Genomic DNA, 17,754 nt, shown 5'->3' with positions numbered 1-17,754 from the left:
GTGCTTAGAATAGAATGTGAATGCTATGCACCACTCTTACAGCAGGAATTCACCAAGCTGCACTCATGAGCCCACATGAGCCCACATGTGCAGGTTTGCACAAAATATGTATCGGGAAATGTTGTATGACAGCAGAGCTAAGTTTGTGAAATTATCCCCTTCATGAAAGATTAGGTGTGATACGTTGCATGCACTAAGCCATGCACTAGGTTCTATATGTGATTTTGTCTCGCATGATTCAGACAGGAATGCAAATCTGACCTTTACAAATACAGAACACACAGTGCACATACCCTAAGATGCAGAAGAACACTAAATAGTGAATGCATAAGCAGCTGTGTGGTGGCACTGGTGGTGAGCATAAATTAATCAGTTGTGCTAGTTTTCATGCTGTAGGTGAGTTTCTGTAATCTGACATGTTGAGATGTGTGTAGACACCCTGAGAAATAATCTGATTGGGTCATATTTCCATCATTGTCACCCCTCAGCCATAAAGCCATTCCTTTCTGCAACTTTACTCTCTGCAAAGTTTTTTTTTTGCAGCAAATGAGCATTTGGCATTATATTATTTGGCAGCAGTAACTATACATTGTGCACAAATTATGTCAGTAAGTCATTACATTATAAATAAACACTAAGGTGTGAGAAGCTTTTATTTTTTCACTTGTAACTAAATGTGCAAACTGTAAAAAATATAGCCAACTTATATAAAAATATGAGGATTCACCTTGCAAAAAGGGTTCTGAAGAGGATAGGAACAAAAAAAAGTTGCAATATTATGCAAAAAAATAATTTAAACTGTAACTAACTTATGTTATAGTGAAACAGCTTCTCTCTCATAAGGCGTTGACCAGATATTAATCAGTTGAAAAATCTGTATTGTGTTTTATTGCATTCGGTTGTGTAGTGTTCCTGATAAACTCAGTATAGTTATAGTCCTGAAATATGATGTTTGGAAAACACATAGACATTCCTTGTTGAAGTATTTCCGGTCCCTCAGAGGAATGAGAATCCATTTTCTGGTTGTTTTGATACACAGCTCTCACTCTCATATTTTGTCTGTGCTAACAAAACGCTGACTCCTGTGATGGGACTTCCTCTTGGTATGGGATGTTTGCTCAGGCTATTCACACGACATCACTGTTCCAGATCTCTATGCCTCATGTTATTATTTGGCTGGCATGTGTGTAACTTTGACTGTGTTTATGTGAATGTGCCTTTTTGTATCTTTGGTTGTTTATGTATATAGAGAGACAGCTGGATCACTCATAACGAGTTTTACTGAGAGGTATTACTTTCTAAAAAAGACTCTATAGACTTTGGCTGTCCTGTTGAAAAGTTTCATCACTACATTAGATTTTCATTTTTCATGAGACTGCCTCTGTTTTGTGTTTCTACACATTTTCATGCAGCAGCTGGTTAAGTAGGTCTAGGCTGTAATGTACATATCTGCAAGGTGCTTGTTTTCCAGAGTTGGCTTCGTGTTTTTATTATTGGTAATGAGAAGGACATACTGCAGCACATTCCTAACAGCAGCATCTGCAGTGGCTGTCAAAACAATTGAGTTAGAGTCATAAATGATTTAGGACCATTTGCTACAACAAATGCATATGCAATCATACTTATCAGAAATGTGTTAGAGGATGTTTCCTACAAGTGAATCCAAACAATGTGAGATTCTGAGTGGAGCACATAAAAATACCCGAAGGAGTGTACAGAACAGAACTCAGTAAACACATATTGTATTGCTTAGATATGATATACATACTTAGATAGATAGATAGATAGATAGATAGATATTTATATGTGTGTGTGTGTGTTTGTACTCAGTGTTAATTTAGTGTTAATTTAACACTAAAACGTGTTATATATGTCCACTGTTCACATATAAACATTTTTTGGGGTTGATTTAACGTTGGTAATTTTGGTCTGATACACACACACACACACACACACACATATATATATATATGAACAGTGGACATATATAACACTTTTTGGTGTTAAATTAACACTGAGTTGATTTAACACAGCATGGGTACACAGCAATTTTGCTGTGTACCTCATGCACAATGTCAGAGATGCTAATGCAGGCATGGTAGTAAGAAAATAGAACAAGAGGACTATAGAGGGACAAATTAGCACAACTAGCAACATGCAGCAGGAGGAAGGTTTGGTATAAATGAACATAACAGCTTGTCAGATTAGGCAGTGATTGCAGTCAGATGTTACTGATTAGCTGACAGGATGTGCAACGTCATTGTTCTTCCTGATCCAACACTTTAAAACAGGGCAAGATACCCTATGCAGGGTTAAGCATTGTGCTCTTGCCTCCCTCCTGAGGAACTTCAAGTACCATAAAAGATTTTGAAACTACATCTTCTACATTTTCTCGCTCCATCTGAAGCAGAGTTCATGTTGTAATTACACTCGAATGTTGCAAGCCCCCTCTCATTCAATGCGTGAGCTTAGGAAACATGCTGGCACATGATCAAAAGAACATTTGGCAAGAAATAGTGTATTAGCTTCTTGAGAAAAAGGAAACATTATATATAGACCACATAAAGATCAGGTTGCAACATGATAAGGAAAGTACATTGCACATGAAAATGCTCCTTATGCTTTGGGGAACAAATGTTACAGTATGTCTGATCATAGACAAGGAGAAGCTCTATAAGGAGAGCCATAAAAATTCCCAAGACATAGTTCCCATTGCAACACGCAGCATTTACTTTACCAACCTATGTAAAGCAACAAGCATTTTGCAGCTGCAAGTTTGCAACCTAATTGAGGAAACAGATCAAGTGAAGTGAAGCAGGACTGATTAGCTCTTCCAGCATTCTCAGCGGCAAGATGCCATTGAATACACAAAACCCAGACAGGAATGGAAGCCATGGGTTTAATGCTGTTGATGCTGAAAATAGAAAAAGACATGAGGAAACACCTTTTTCAGGTTTTGAAGTTGTCAGTTGTGATCAAATTAAGTCTAGATATTGTGAATGCCTTTGGCTTGAATTTCTGTCCTTGCCATTGAAGCAGGATGACAGTGGTCCATTACAGTTGTATTGTCTGCACAGTAATGAAGCTTGCAGAGGTTTAATTCCAGTGATCTGTGATACACACAGACAGATCGTGGAGGTTTTGATGTCTGTGATAACGAAACATTGGTCCATAATCATCTAATCAAAGTGATAATCACCATCTTTAGCTAAACCATGATTATGATATAGCCTAGATTATACTTATAGGAAATCTGTGAAAATGACAGTAAATATAAACAAAATAATTACATCAAATAAATGACCTGTAACTATCCCCTTACTTACTCCACAAAGTATTACTACAAAATGCCATCCCTCCTGGAATCTTCTTGTCTTTTCTATTTTTACTCCCTTGTACACCAGATAGTTTAGTTGATCTGACATTTATTTCACTCATGAAGTGCATAATCATAAGTTTGCAGTGACACTGATGACAAGGTGGCAACATTCAGCTTCAGTAATTTGCCCACCCCCACTGCACCCTCCCAGCCGCCATACCTTTTCAGCCAGTCAGTGTGTGTGCTAGTTTGTGATGAAGACACGTCGTGAGTTAGTGTTTGTGCTTAAATTATAATGAATATTTGTATTTAATCAGACTTTTTGTCTGGGGCGTTTTGCCTCCATAATCTGCATAGAGTATATACAAGAGCTTAATTAAGCCTAACCTGAATACATATATCTTTTTTTAATGGTTTGGGCTATCTCTCAGGCTGTTTTGTATATTTTATGGTAATTTGCAAGATTTGTTTTTATATGTAATCTTAAAGACATAAATCCTGTAATCTTAAAAGCAAAAGTATTCAACTTACAGACACTCTCCTGGGCCACTATAGTTACAAAGTTAGTTAGACTTTTCCCCATGTCAGTAAAAAGACTAAATGTTGACAAAGATTCAAATCACTCTCCCCTAATTTAACCAGCTGGCTTACTATAAACCAGGGCTAAAAGACATGACTTGAGACCTCAATATTTCACTTCAGCAGGTTTATGTGAGGATAATTGAATTTAGTGGAAAGAGAAAATAGGGAATAGTCTATGAGCCGACATCGCCAAAAAGCCCACCTCCATATTTGAGGTCTAATTTCTGTAGAGCCTACTGTGTAGATATTCTGTGGCACAATATCAAGGCCACAGGTAATTTATCTTCTGGCTGTAGCTCTGCTTTGCGACCTAATTAAATGAATAAAGATGTGAAGAAATCGTCATTTCCTTAGGGATGAACACATTGCTGCATGAGAAAGGTAAGAGGAAAGCAGGCTTTGCAATGGAAGAATAGAGGCAGATGAGAAACCACTGGCAGAGAGAGAGTGAATGGTTGAAGACATTTGAGTGGAAAAAAAAACTGTGTTCAGATTTACATGCAGCTGCAGTTACCGGCTCATTTGTTTTGATAATAGCTCATCTTGCACACGCTTTATGCAGAGCTGACTCTACCATATATATCTGAGTTAAACATTCCACTTCTTGTGTTAACACTTCACATCGAAAGCGATGGGCGTTATACGAGACAAAGAAGCAGCTTGTGTCATAGACATAAGACACACTCGAGTACACTGCCTGACAGTTTAAATACCGCCTGCCTCATCACTGAAACATCTGGCTTGTCTTTGGTGTCTGCTGCAAAACAACACTCTTTCTTACACCTTAGTTCCCTCGCTTTATCCACTCATCAATTATCAGGAGTATGCAAATGGACAAATTCTCCAGCATCCCTGGGAGTCCACACGGTTACAACAACAGGGTAATAAATTCTCATTAAGCCTTTCCTTCCTTGAAAGGCAGAAATTGAAGTTGGGATATTCATGTTTATGGTCACTGGCAATTGGAACAAATGAGGAGTTCTTGTTGAGGGAAGATCCAGATTTAATCGGGTCTGCGCCAAAACCCCCACCCACCCTTCTACGTCCCTATGCCACTGTGCTCAGCCTCTGTTGTCTCTGACAGCCCCATATTTCATCAGACTCATTCTTCAACCTCCACTGTCACCGTTTCCTGTGTTGTCAGGGGGACAACTCCCATTATCAGATTGGTGATTTTCAGAGGCTTGTGGCAGCGCTTCTTTCTGTAGCTGACTAATGTGGCCCCACTCCAGACAGCTGGGTGACCCCTCCTTAGTAGCTGGCTGGATGCTCCGATTACTCTCATCATGCATATTTAAAACATGATCTGGAGGGAGATTTTTTGCTGCGTGATGCCAGTAGCTTTTGTGATCTTATGATTTGTGTATTTCTTTGAATCATCTTTATAGACCAAGTTTGTGCACACAGACAAGGAATTTGACTCCGGTTCAGTAAGCTCTCTGTATGTACAAGAATTAAATAGTTAAACTTTTTAAGAAAAGGTACTGTAGGTATATAATATATATCCCCGTGACCCTAATTTGGAATAAGCTGGTATAGATGATGGATGAAGGAATGAAGGCAGAAGGTTTAAAATAAAGAAAGGAAACGAATAAAAAATAAAGACTAGAAAACTAGAAAATGATCATTTTTTATATATACAATATATACTCCTCCACAGTCTTGGTTCTGACTGCAGCAGTGGACCAGCTTTTCCACTTTCTACCTGTATGCAGACTCATTACTGTCCTGGATCAGAGCAATGACTGTGGTGTTGTCCGCATACTTTAGGAGCTTCACAGAAGGATATCGCTCTGATGTGCAGTCTTTAGTGTAGAGGGAGAAGAGCAGTGGGGAGAGAACACACCCCTGGGGGGCACCAGTGCTGATGGTCCAGGTCATGGATGTGATGCTTCCCAGCCTCACCTGCTGTCTCCTGTCAGTCAGGAAGCTGGTGATCCACAGGTGGAGGTAGGCTCTGTGAGATGGCTGAGACTCTGGTGGAGGATTTCATGGACGGTTGTGTTGAATGCTGAGCTGAGGGCCACAAACAGGGTCCTCGTGTACATCCCTGGGGACTCGAGGTGATGCAGGATGTAGTGCAGTCCCATGTTGACAGCATCATCCGCCGATCTATTTGTAGGGAGTCCAGCACGAGGTCTGTGATGTCCTTCAGGTGGCTCAACACCAGTCTTTCAAAAGATTTCATGACCGCAGATGTCGGGATCGGCAAGCCTGTAGTCATTTAATCCTGTGATGGATGGCTTCTTGGGGACTGGAATGATTGTAGCGTGTTTGAAGCAGGAGGGCAGTTGATGAGAAAATGAGAAGATCAATACTACTCTTTTAAAGCATATGTCAAGTAGCTGCAGGCAGCAGCTGGATAGCTTGGCTTAACCTAGGCTACAGACAGGGAGACAACTAGACTATCATTATGCAAATAAAACAAAATCCAGACCATTCCTTGACCTAGAGCAGCACCTCTCTGTTGCCCTGTCTTGGTGAGGAAGTCACTGATTTACTCTTGAAATACTTTGACAGAGTAACAGTGTGAGAAAGACCCTGTCTGAGGTCACACCACACAAAGCAGCAGGATTAAACACAATCAAGGATTTTGCCAAATGTGTTTGCAAGCATTATCAACATCTCTCTGGCATAACCACTTATCCTGACATGCTCCAACTCTGTTGCCATCTTCCCAGTACCTAAAAAGTCTTTTATGGGCTCTGTGAATGACGACCACACATCATCACATGTATCATCCCGCTTCCTGAGGCTGGTCCTCCAGCATATAAAACCAGACTCCCATTCACACTTGCCTCCCTTGACCTTCCTGACTTCTCTACAAACAATGTAGTAATATCTGCCCTCCACCTAAACCTAGACCACAACATGCAGCACTGGCACTCCCCAGGACTGTGTGCTCAGCCCACTCTTATTTACACTGCTGAACTATTGCTGCACTGCATCATCCAGTTCCAAGTCCTGATGAAACTAGTTGATGACACATTGGGAAAGCAAAGGAGTAGACTTGAGGAAGATGCATGCTCCCCACATACTACTGACCGCCAGGGCCACTACTATGGAGAGGGACAACAACATAAAGCTCCTAAGAGTATAGACCCAGACGACTTCTACTGGACCACACATCTTAAAGCACTCTTCGAGAATTTACAGCATCATCTCACTGTTCTGTGTTGACTGAGGAAGGTAAGCCTCCCCTCCAGCTGTTTTCATTGCATTCTAGAGAGGCACTTTGACCAGTACAGAAACTGCAAGTTTAAAATGCTAAAGATCATTGTTATTTTTAATATCTTTATGGGATTTGTGGAAAATAACAAAAACATCAGAACTCACCAGCATCACCCATTACAACAAGACAAGGGAGGAGGAGGCAGAAGGATACTGTTGCTCTGGGTTTACAAGCTATGTAACCAGACTTATTAGCACCATTAGCACTTGTTAGCACCATTGTTAGCAAACTGCAGTCAACAATTATGCCTTATTATATGGTACATTTTACAAAATAGGTTGCTAATGCTAGCTTACAGTAGCCAGTATGTGACTTCTCAGCTGGTGGGTTGTGGCCCAATAGGATAGCTGCTGGTCCTCGCAAAGCTAAATACTTGGCAGACATTGCTTATCATGATTTCAATTATTATGCTTACAAATTTATCAGAAAACAACAGGAGGCTGATCTGAACAGCTTGCTGAACCACGTGCAGCCCACAAATAAAGGACTGGATGTTTTAAATGTACACTGTGTGAGTAAGCACAGACAGCAGTCATGTGTTATGCAGGTCTGGGTCTGATAGAGCAAAACATAATTTAAAATTCAAGAAATATTCACAATAAGATAGCTGCAAAATTCTTAGTGACACTGCTATATTGTATGAACCACAAAAGAAACATTAAAGTCTGTTTCCTGTTTCAAGTCACAGAAAACATTTGATGATCTTAGTGAAATATTTTTTATTGTCATTACTGAAATGACATTTTGCAGTGTAATCAGTCATAGCTCAAGGGCAGAGGTTTTTATTTTCTTCTTGGGTCACTAGCTCTAAGAACTATAATTAACAATAACAACTTCATAGAGATGCAAATGGACAGTTTTGCAAACAATTATGAACATAATTATATCTTTCTTCGTTTTACTTTTTATTCTATTTAAAGCCAGCTTGATCATTAACTGCCTAATTTACAACACCTCAGGCAGCAGATGCATATTTAAATGACTTGCTCCCACACATTGATTCCAGTCTGTTTCTTTAGGTAATTTAGTAAACTCAGTCTAAACATTTGTTCTGAATTCTTGTCATGTATAATGGCTATTAGTCTTAGTAAACTTAAACATCTCCTTGACTAAAAGAGGAGTGTCCTAACAAGTTGCCTGTAGTGGATGACAACATGTCTAATGAGTTAGCCAAATTTCCTGTCCTTTGTGATTTGCCATGCTCATGCCCTTCTTCTTCACTCTGCTGCATTTTACATATTGCATGTCTTAGTGGGTCTGTAACCTCAGAGAACAGATTTGTAGGAGACATGCTGGATATGGGGATCTGTGATAGACAACCATAAACGCATACCTGTGTGAGTGCATGACTCCACATCTGTACACCATTGTCCAAACAATATTGTGTGTGTGGGTGGGAGGTTGGTATTACTCTTGTTGTGAGGACATAAATCTGTTTGCACAGTCACATTGTGTGGACTTGATGTATTTATAGGGACCAAACAAGTTTACAAAATGTAAATGATTAAATTTTAGAGTGCTGACATGATTTAAGATATGGGTAAATTCAGGAAAAATGTTAAAATGAGGGTTAGGGTTGGGCAAGCTATGGTTAAGGTCAAGGTTAGGGTAACTGTTCTGAAAATGAATGAAAGTTAATGTGATGTCCTGTGAAGTGATGAAAACATGGCTGTGTGTGTATGTGTGTGTATGTGTGTGTGTTTAACAGCATGAAAGGGCACTCTATCTCTATCTCTCCTGAGAAATAAAACAAAAAGGCCCTCTGTGCTCTGTCAACTTTAGGTCATACTGTGCCCTTTATGTAGACCTCGCATCCTCCTTCGTTCCTCCAAACTTCTCTGTTCTCTGTGGTTGGTATGACTGATGATATTGTTGCATATCATCTTTGCAAGTATTATTCTAATCACAACACTAGGTCTTAAAATCCTTTCTAATATCTCACCTACAGTTGATCATTTGACACATTTTAAATATTGCTCCAAAACAGAGATAAATTCACAACCTAAACTTTAACTACATTGTCTTGTATAGATGATTTAAAGCTGGTATAATCAACATTTTATAGTATATGAACAATGAATTGAATAATAAGAGTAAGGGGTCACTTGCAATGGCAAAACCACAGTGAGACACAACACACCTATTGTAGCATGTTGGTGTCTTTAGGCTTAATGTTCCGGTTTTGAGTGCCAATACCTTTCTGTGTTGGTTTACTATCCAAACACAGACCAAAATTAAAATAAATAAGCTCTTAAACCACAATAGTCTACCTAGAAGCAAGAAGCAGCCAACCAAAATTAGCAATGAGCCAGTGAACAAAGTGGAGTGAGCCAAGATGAGAAACAGAGCAAAAATGAGAGTGAATATTGGACTTGCATTCATCAGGGTGACAGAAACACAACTCCAATAAATTCTAAGGTTGCTCTGCATTTGCTTGATATATAAACATGTAGTCATTTGCTCACAAGTTCGTCATTTGAAGTTGAAAAATGACACCATGCCCGGGATGTGTTTACAGCTTGTTTCTGCTGAAATTAATATTTCCATGCCTGTGTAAAGCCTCTGGATGCTAACAAGATCAAATTTAACAAGATGTTAAAGATTTTAAACAACATTACAACAACATTACAATCTATCTATCTATCTATCTATTTTTTTTATATTAGTATATATATATATATATATATATATATATATATATGTCCTTTTTTCTTAACAAGCCACTGCAATATTCCCAACACAGGTAGAGACTGTAAAAGATGTTGCTCAAGAGTACATCGGTTTGTAAGGGTCTGTTATAACCTACAACCCACCTGAGAGACATCAGGTATTCAGGTTTTTTTAACCAGAATGAAATTGTTAGAGGTACGCAATTCGGTGTTGAACAAAATAGCATTTTAAGATTAAAAACATATGTACATACAAGACAATGATTATGTTCTGTGACTGACAACCAGTCATGTTTCCCTCAAGGTATAAGTATTTACTCTCACTTCTTGTCACAAGAGATTGTGTATGGCAGTTACAGTGTTTGTGGCTTCTGGTGGGTCCTCTGGGCATTTATATCACTGTATAATTTCGTCCCCTTCTCCACAGAGTAATTCTATCACTCTCACAACACAGGGAAAGGCAGACAGTAGGGAAGGTGGTATCCAGTGATAAATCAGTTTAAAGTATATTTTGAATCTAATCTATGATATTCATGAAGTATCAAGACAGAAACCGCATAACATGTAATTTTTAAAAAATGCATTTTTCATCGCTCAAGTAGTATCAAGTAGTCACCCTAATTATTTCAGTTTTCCTGTGTTGTTTTACTGACTGTAACTAGTTAAATAATAGGGAAGACAAACAGAACTCATATAGTGCCCCCGGTGGACAGTCAGTGTAAGTGTTAGACAGCAGTAGAGGGAAAATACTGCCACCAGGAGGAAAACATTTTTAATACTTCAGCAGAGTTTAAATGTAGCTGCAGTACCATTTGCTGTGTGTAATGTATTGGAAACAATTTAAAATCACATTTTAATGATTGAGTACAATGTCTTGATTAAATGGGGCAAATATAACAAAACATTTAAAATAGAAACAAATAGGCTTTATGCAAAGCAACCTGCACGAGTAATTGCATAATAATGACATAACAAACTATTTGCAATCTGTGGATATTAAACATAGCAGCTTGTTTTAAGATTTTATTCAAATGAGAATGTTTAATGCACTTTGGTACTTAATCTCTGCCAAAATATGAAGGAGATAAGCAGCTAGGTAGATAATATAAAATATTATGTAAAGTACCTTGACATATCTATTGGTAACACAGCTTGTTAGAGGAAAAATCAGGGTTTGCTCATTGAAACCATTAAGAAGTTTCTTTTTATTTAGTTAAAGTTTTTACACATGAGCACAGTGTGGGGAGTGCACAGATGTTTTGGCTATGCCTTCTTTTGGTTGTGCTCTTACCTTGTTAATTTGGGTATGCATGCAGACAGTTTTGTGTGCTGTGGATTTTGACTTTGGTTGGCACCCCCTTTTTTGTCTTTGGGTGAGTGTGATTTTATTTATTTCTGCGAAACTGCTAAATTAGAGCACAACTATTTCAAAATAACCATGTTGTTGCTGTGAGTGTTTAGTGATTAAAGTGTGATGGGGTGTGATGGGGAGGAAGACTGACGAAGGAGTGACAGACAGAGAGACTGACAGAAAAGTGGTACATACAAATGACAGCTACTATATAAAAGAAGTCTAAGTGAAAGATGAATGGAGATAATCTGGACTTTTTTATTTCATACCAAAACCATCAGCGCCTCTCTGTGGTCAAAATACCATATAGCAGGAGGTAGGTCTTAATTTGACACAACAGTTTATAAAAGAGAAGTTCTGCTTGTTTTAGACCACAGAGTTCATTAACAGTGATTTCATTCTACTGTGGCATAAATTTGATGATTTTAGTGTAACACAAACATGTCAACAGGAAGCTTCAAGTCCATCAAAGAGTATGGTTACATTTTTTCTTTCTATAAGACTTACAATAATACTGTTTCTTATTGTAACAGACATCATTTTACACATGGCAACACCCTTTCACAGTGCAATTATTGATAAATTGCATAGAAATGATATTACACTGTGGAAAATTCAGAGAAAGTAGCATCACATAAAGTAAATGTATAAAATTGCAATGTATCTTTGATTTACCTTTTGCTTGGCTGAAATTAAAGAAAAATGGAAACATTCCATCCTGACTAATTGATAATCCTAGCCAGGTGTGTCTAAATAAATAAAAATCAACACACAGTAATTCATCTTCACAGCTAGCTGCATTTTAACCACTCAAACAGAAAAACAACATAAAAGTAATACAAAAGACTATGCCTTTTATTTTAGGAAGGTGAAAACCATTTGCCAAATGATGAAACCTCTTGAAATAGCTCAAGTTCTGCTGTAAAACTTGTGAAAACAATTCAAAACATGTTTTTTAATTAATAACCAAAAATCTTCTGGGAGATGGTGCGATCTTAATAAACCTGAATAACTGTCAGGCATTCCTCTGACACCTCTCATTTTGAAGCGGTTACATCTGGTTTTCAGTATACTGTGGGCTGGAGTACTGATCATGCATGGGTCCTGCGGCGACCCCCATGGCAGCCTGCTGGGCTGCTGCCTGGACATGAGGGTTCTTCCAGGCCCCTGTGGCCCATTCCTCTTGAGCTTTGGACATGCTGGCCCCACTGCCACGATAGAAGTTATGGATCTGCAGATCAGATGAGATCACAAGTTATCATCAACAAGCCAACACTGGTAAAAAGTAAGTAGTTTTAATTACTTTAGTTGATGTTATCACATCTATATAATTAGGCCGATTTGCAGTGTTGCAGTTGCTTTAAATGATTAACTTGAATTCTGTTATGTTTAGTAAAAAATCTTCTGCAGCACTATTGTCTTTTGTATAAGAAATTTTAAAAAATGATCCTCAAATCCCAGACTGATTAAAGTCCATCAAGCGTCTATAATATCTAGCAATAGTAGTAATAGCAGTAATAATATTAAATTCATTCAAACAGTTCAATAAGTGTTTTATATTAACATTAACATTATTAGAATTAAAGATACCAAAACTTTTCACTACTTTTCAAATATAATGACTATTTCTTTGTAGAAGTGCACAGATTAAAATCTTACCCTGGTGAGGGCAATGAAGGACAGTGAGGCCACAGCAGTGAACATGATGGTAGGTACGAGCATGATCAGTGCAATCAAAATATTATAGCTGAAGAAGGAGATGGTAGCCAGCCAACCGCTGAAAAAGAAAGAAATTACCACTAAGAAATTTTTATCAAAAAATTTAGTTTAGACTATGAATGGAACTGGTGTCATGTGTTATTGGATCATCTGGTATTCCTCATCATGATACTACAGCTGCACATCTGGATTTTAAACACCAATGATTCTGTGGACTTTAAGTACTGCAATATAAAGTTTAAAAATTTTATAGCTCGTACATGCACATGGTGACATTTATAAACTTTATGAAGGATGTCATAAAATTCATTTCTGATCATCAGCCTGAGTCAGGTGACATTTTGAGGATCTCTTTAATGGCCTCTCAAAATCTAATAACAGCACTATCATAAAAGTTATGAGGGCAATTTCTAATGGTCCATCACTGTCATGTTAATGAAAGCAGGTCTTTAAAAATACAGGCTACCTGACTGGATTTATTGCCTGAGCACAAAATGTTTCATTCAAAATTAGATTTTGTAGTCTTATTAAAACAACTGATTTTCAGCTTTAGGTTTTGTTACTATGAATTAATCACCCATAAATGCTGCTAGAAACATGTAGGAACTATATCTGTGGTACTTGTGTTGTGCAATGGCAAATGATTTACTGTTACTTTAGAACATTGCATCACTGAATATAGACCCTTTACGTTGACGCAATTGACGCTAAACTTTTTTATGTTAGCAAATTTCATAAAATCCTCCCAAACAAGTATATTCAAGTCAGGAATAAAAGATAATTTGAATGAAATGCTGATATATGCAAACAATGTGATGCTGAATCTTTTTTTCTTCATATTCTGAATAGAGTGAGTAAAATATAAGTTATAAGCATTTTCAATCTCTGTCTACTTACCATACTCCCCATCCAGGGATGCCTATGCTCTGGATAATGCTGATGCCAACTTGGGCCATAAACACAAAAAAGAACATCATGAAATTGAAGGAGCTGTCAGTCCTGAGAAAAAGAAAAAAAAATGAAAATGACAAATGACACTAGTTTAGATATAATATTGTATTTTCGTGTTATATTTTGTGTCATTCTATTTAATTCATCTGAATTTGGTTTCAACGCTGCAAGGTAATCACTCCCATGCATTTTGGATCTATGGCTATACAAATCATGTCTGGGAATCGACACACTGAAATTTTTCCAGGTTTGTTCACATCTAATCATGATTAAACTATTCAATCAAATGCTTCTGTAACAATGACATCACTTCTCCCACAGCTGCCATCTGTAGTGGATGACAGCATAGGCATAAATAGCTCAGGCATCAGCTCAGAGGCCCAGGCATCCAGTACACACTGCTGCAGGCAAACAGTAGAGCCAGCATCCTTCCCAGCTATAATAACATATATTGATATATTTACTTATATTATACACAGTTGTTGTCTCCATTGAGCAGTGAAAATACAACTACACCAGACACAATTTTATAACAAGAATGTCAGTGATTTATAATATTATATAATATTATACCTGAAGGCCTTGTAGATTGGCCTGAACCAACAGACGTATGAGCAGGGAGTGAACATGAGAAGCCAGATTATAGCCAAACCAAAGTTGGTCACTCCACCTCCACCAAACATCCAAGCAAAGCAGCCAATGAGATTCACCGCAAGGGTAGCACTGTTCACTGTAGGATTACAGTAGGACATTTCAGAAACTGGTGTACAAAAATACATCTATTTGTCTCACGCACACACACACACACACACACATGCACATGCAGAAAATAACAGGAAAAAGATGAAATATGGAATTGCAATACTTTGGCTCACAAGGTAACTTGAGTTTCATGCAAACTGGCCTTTTGTATTAAATCTCAGTAATGTTTTGAAGTAACAGTGTAGAATAACAGTCAAGCGCAAGAAGCAATGTACATGCACGTTTTAATTCAAACACAAGAAGGATCAATAAGACATTTGCAACAGAAGGAAAGAAAATAAATGCACATCCAAGAGCAGACTGGGACTTTGAATACCTGCTTATGTTTATCGATTACAAAAAAGAAGACACCTGTAGAGAGAAAAGAGATTAACTCCAATGAAAGATAGTATAGAGCGACAGATACATATTTCCTGACATGTTTATTTGATTATACATAGTTGGCTTTGCTGATTGTACACTGCAAACACAAGCTGTAGTTTACAGCAGGTTAATTGGAGTGGAGAGGTACTTCTGGAAGTGTTTCATTTGGCCAAAATCAGTTGCACCATTCAACTTCGTTTTAGTTATTTTTATCTTTTTTTATTGTTTTTTGGCTAGTTGTTTTATTTCTAACGCCCAAGTTCGTGCCATAACACTTATGTCAATATTGCAGAAGGATGCGACCCTTCCTAAACTCCCTACCCTTGGCTCCATCGCATGCTTTCATGGATGGGCAGGGACCTTCTAGAGCAGAGCAATATCACAAACATCATTGTACTGCTTGTTTATAGTGTAATGAAAGTGCCTCTGGCAAAAATTGTTTAACAAAATTTCAACATTAACTGCTCAGCTCAAACCAAGGCCATCTGGTCAGCACTATGACTCATTAACAAATAAACCAGTCAGGGTATCAAAGCCACAGCCAATAAAGGATTTATTTATTTTATTTTTTTACCAAAAAGAATCCTTGTAAACTATATCCCTTCTGTTAGATAGTATTTATTATATGGTAACCCCAGAGGAGAAGACCTCCAGGAAAACGCAGATGATTTTAGTGTTCTTTAAGAGCTTCTGCCGTTCTTTTTCATATTCACGGAGCGTCTCCAGAAAAGAGCGTCATTGAAAGGATTGTATGTTAAGCCCCAAACTTTATATAGTAGCTTGAAAGATAATGTCACAAAGCCACTCACACATCCACAGGTGGTACATTTTCTTGCACATGCTGCGATGCTGATCAGGGATCTCATCAAAGTCCTGATAGAAACAGGGCTTGATTGGAATGAATCCAGGCAGTGGGGGGAAGTTTGGCTCTGCAACAAATCATTTTAGATAGGTTAGACCTGAAGAGCTTTCAGGACTTATCTTCTTTATTTTTTTTTAGTACACGACTACATAATTACTCACCTGCCATGTGGATACAGTGCCAAGTTTAGATTTACTCCTTCAGTCTCTTGAGCCTGTCAAATAAGGAGAAAATACAGGTCAGGACTTAGCTGCTATAAAAAATAAATGGTGATCTATTATTACAGCCCCTGTATATGTGGCAATTTGCGGTTTGTTTTGAGATGCAATAATCGAGGTAGGAGAACATCCAACTACACTGTTGCCAAAATAATTATACAGAACTTTATGTAAAGAAACTTTGGAAGAGACGGTGCTTTATGTTAGTTAAGATGTTCTGTCGGGGGATTTAATGTGAGAGCCCTGCAGGCACGTCTCAGAGGTTGTGATAGGATTTTAAAAACCAATGAAAACACACACACACACACACACAAAATGTTCACACATGGCAGGAGATCGGGAAACCCATAACAACTGTAATCACATGCATGCTGCATTTGGTGGATGAAATGAGCCGGCGATATTCGCTACATGGAAACACAGTTTGACAGAGAGCTGGCCATTATAGCCTGGAATTACCGATTCCACAGGAAACATAATCTGCTTACCTCCTCCGGAGAGCAGCCGCTCCTCCTTTACCGGGCACAGTCTCTAATTAAAGGCTTCAGATGCGATGAATTGGCGAAGGACTCACAATCAGACGATATCTACAAACTATTAAATGATTTTGATAGTTGCTTCTGAACAGAATGGCTGGTATAATAAATCCCGACTAGCCCAGCTCTCCACCAATCACCGTGCTTAAATCTCCTGTCACTTTGATTCAGACCAATAGGCGGATTACTCTAATCCTTGACGTTGTATTGTTGACCCAATCACAGATTGACTCTCTGTCCATGGTGCTGAAAGCGACCCACCTTCTGACTCAAAGTGTAGTGTGCAACTATCAGTCTCGTTTATCATTTAAGATAACCGTAAATAAAACAAACGGACTATTTTATATGGACCACTGTAGAGGTAGAGCGAGTCGTCCACTAACCAATGTGGTCGATGGTTCGATCCCCGGATTTTCTAGTCCACATGTTGCGCATGTGTCCACGTGTTGGACCAGACACTGAACCCCAAGTCGCCCCCGGTGTCTGTTCCATCGGTGTATGAGTGTGTAAATGGGAAAAACACTGTAAAGCTCTTTGAATGCACTTACGCTTACCTATTTCCCCTCACTGTGTAACTCGAAAAAGCTCGATTTGCATGTTTTATATATTAAAGTGAGAAGCATATATATCAAAATCATTTATGCTTTCAGCCATTTCTTAGAATAGTTACTGTCTGATAGATGCTACAACAGCCAACAGTATATTTCACTACATTTCTGAGGGAAATATTGTACTTCTTATTCAACAACATTTATTCCAAGGCTTAAGTTACATGGCCATTGTTAGATTGTGAGAGCTACCCAAAAGTATAAAGGTCATTTAAAAATAAAGCTCTATGTAAACGAGGTACAGTGAATTACTTACATATTAATTTATTATTGATACTTCAGTAATATAACACTGATGGGGAACATTCTGGATATTGAGCATTACTATTCTGAGTGCATTTTGTTGCCTGTATGGCTGTACTTTACTGCAGTAAAGAATTTCATTGCATGACATTTGCATAGAATGGAGTATGTAGTAAAGTATCACTATTTGTACTAAAGGTAAGGACCTCAACACCCTTTCCACCACTGGTAATTTAACCCTGATTCTCAGAAGAGAACCTGGAAGTGATTTTCTTTATATTGTGCAAATTCCACTATAGCACAGTACCATCAGGCATGTCACTGCCTGCACCAGCAGTC

General features: G+C 38.2%; 1 protein-coding gene across 1 annotated transcript; it reads right to left on the bottom strand.

Moving 5' to 3' along the window:
* Window positions 1-12,204: 12,204 nt before the first annotated feature.
* LOC113122573 (secretory carrier-associated membrane protein 5-like) lies at window positions 12,205-16,636 on the bottom strand. Its single transcript, XM_026294008.1, has 7 exons — window positions 16,517-16,636; window positions 15,972-16,024; window positions 15,758-15,877; window positions 14,397-14,553; window positions 13,770-13,871; window positions 12,813-12,930; window positions 12,205-12,384 (listed from the first exon to the last, which is right to left on the bottom strand). The coding sequence occupies exons 2-7, from the start codon at window positions 15,976-15,978 to the stop codon at window positions 12,205-12,207; spliced, it is 684 nt and encodes a 227-aa protein (XP_026149793.1). The 5' UTR covers window positions 15,979-16,024; window positions 16,517-16,636.
* Window positions 16,637-17,754: the final 1,118 nt, after the last annotated feature.

This window comes from Mastacembelus armatus, chromosome 3 (genome assembly GCF_900324485.2).
Source record: "Mastacembelus armatus chromosome 3, fMasArm1.2, whole genome shotgun sequence".
Taxonomy (NCBI): domain Eukaryota; kingdom Metazoa; phylum Chordata; class Actinopteri; order Synbranchiformes; family Mastacembelidae; genus Mastacembelus; species Mastacembelus armatus.
This window is presented reverse-complemented; position numbering and strand designations above follow the sequence as displayed.

What these genes read in the sequence shown, in the direction of transcription:
- LOC113122573 (XM_026294008.1), bottom strand. An exon ending in CCAATCTACAAGGCCTTCAG is followed by an intron (nt 13,872 to 14,396) that starts GTATAATATTAT and finishes TCTTTTTCTCAG; the next exon opens with GACTGACAGCTCCTTCAATT. An exon ending in CCTTCATTGCCCTCACCAGG is followed by an intron (nt 12,385 to 12,812) that starts GTAAGATTTTAA and finishes TCTGATCTGCAG; the next exon opens with ATCCATAACTTCTATCGTGG.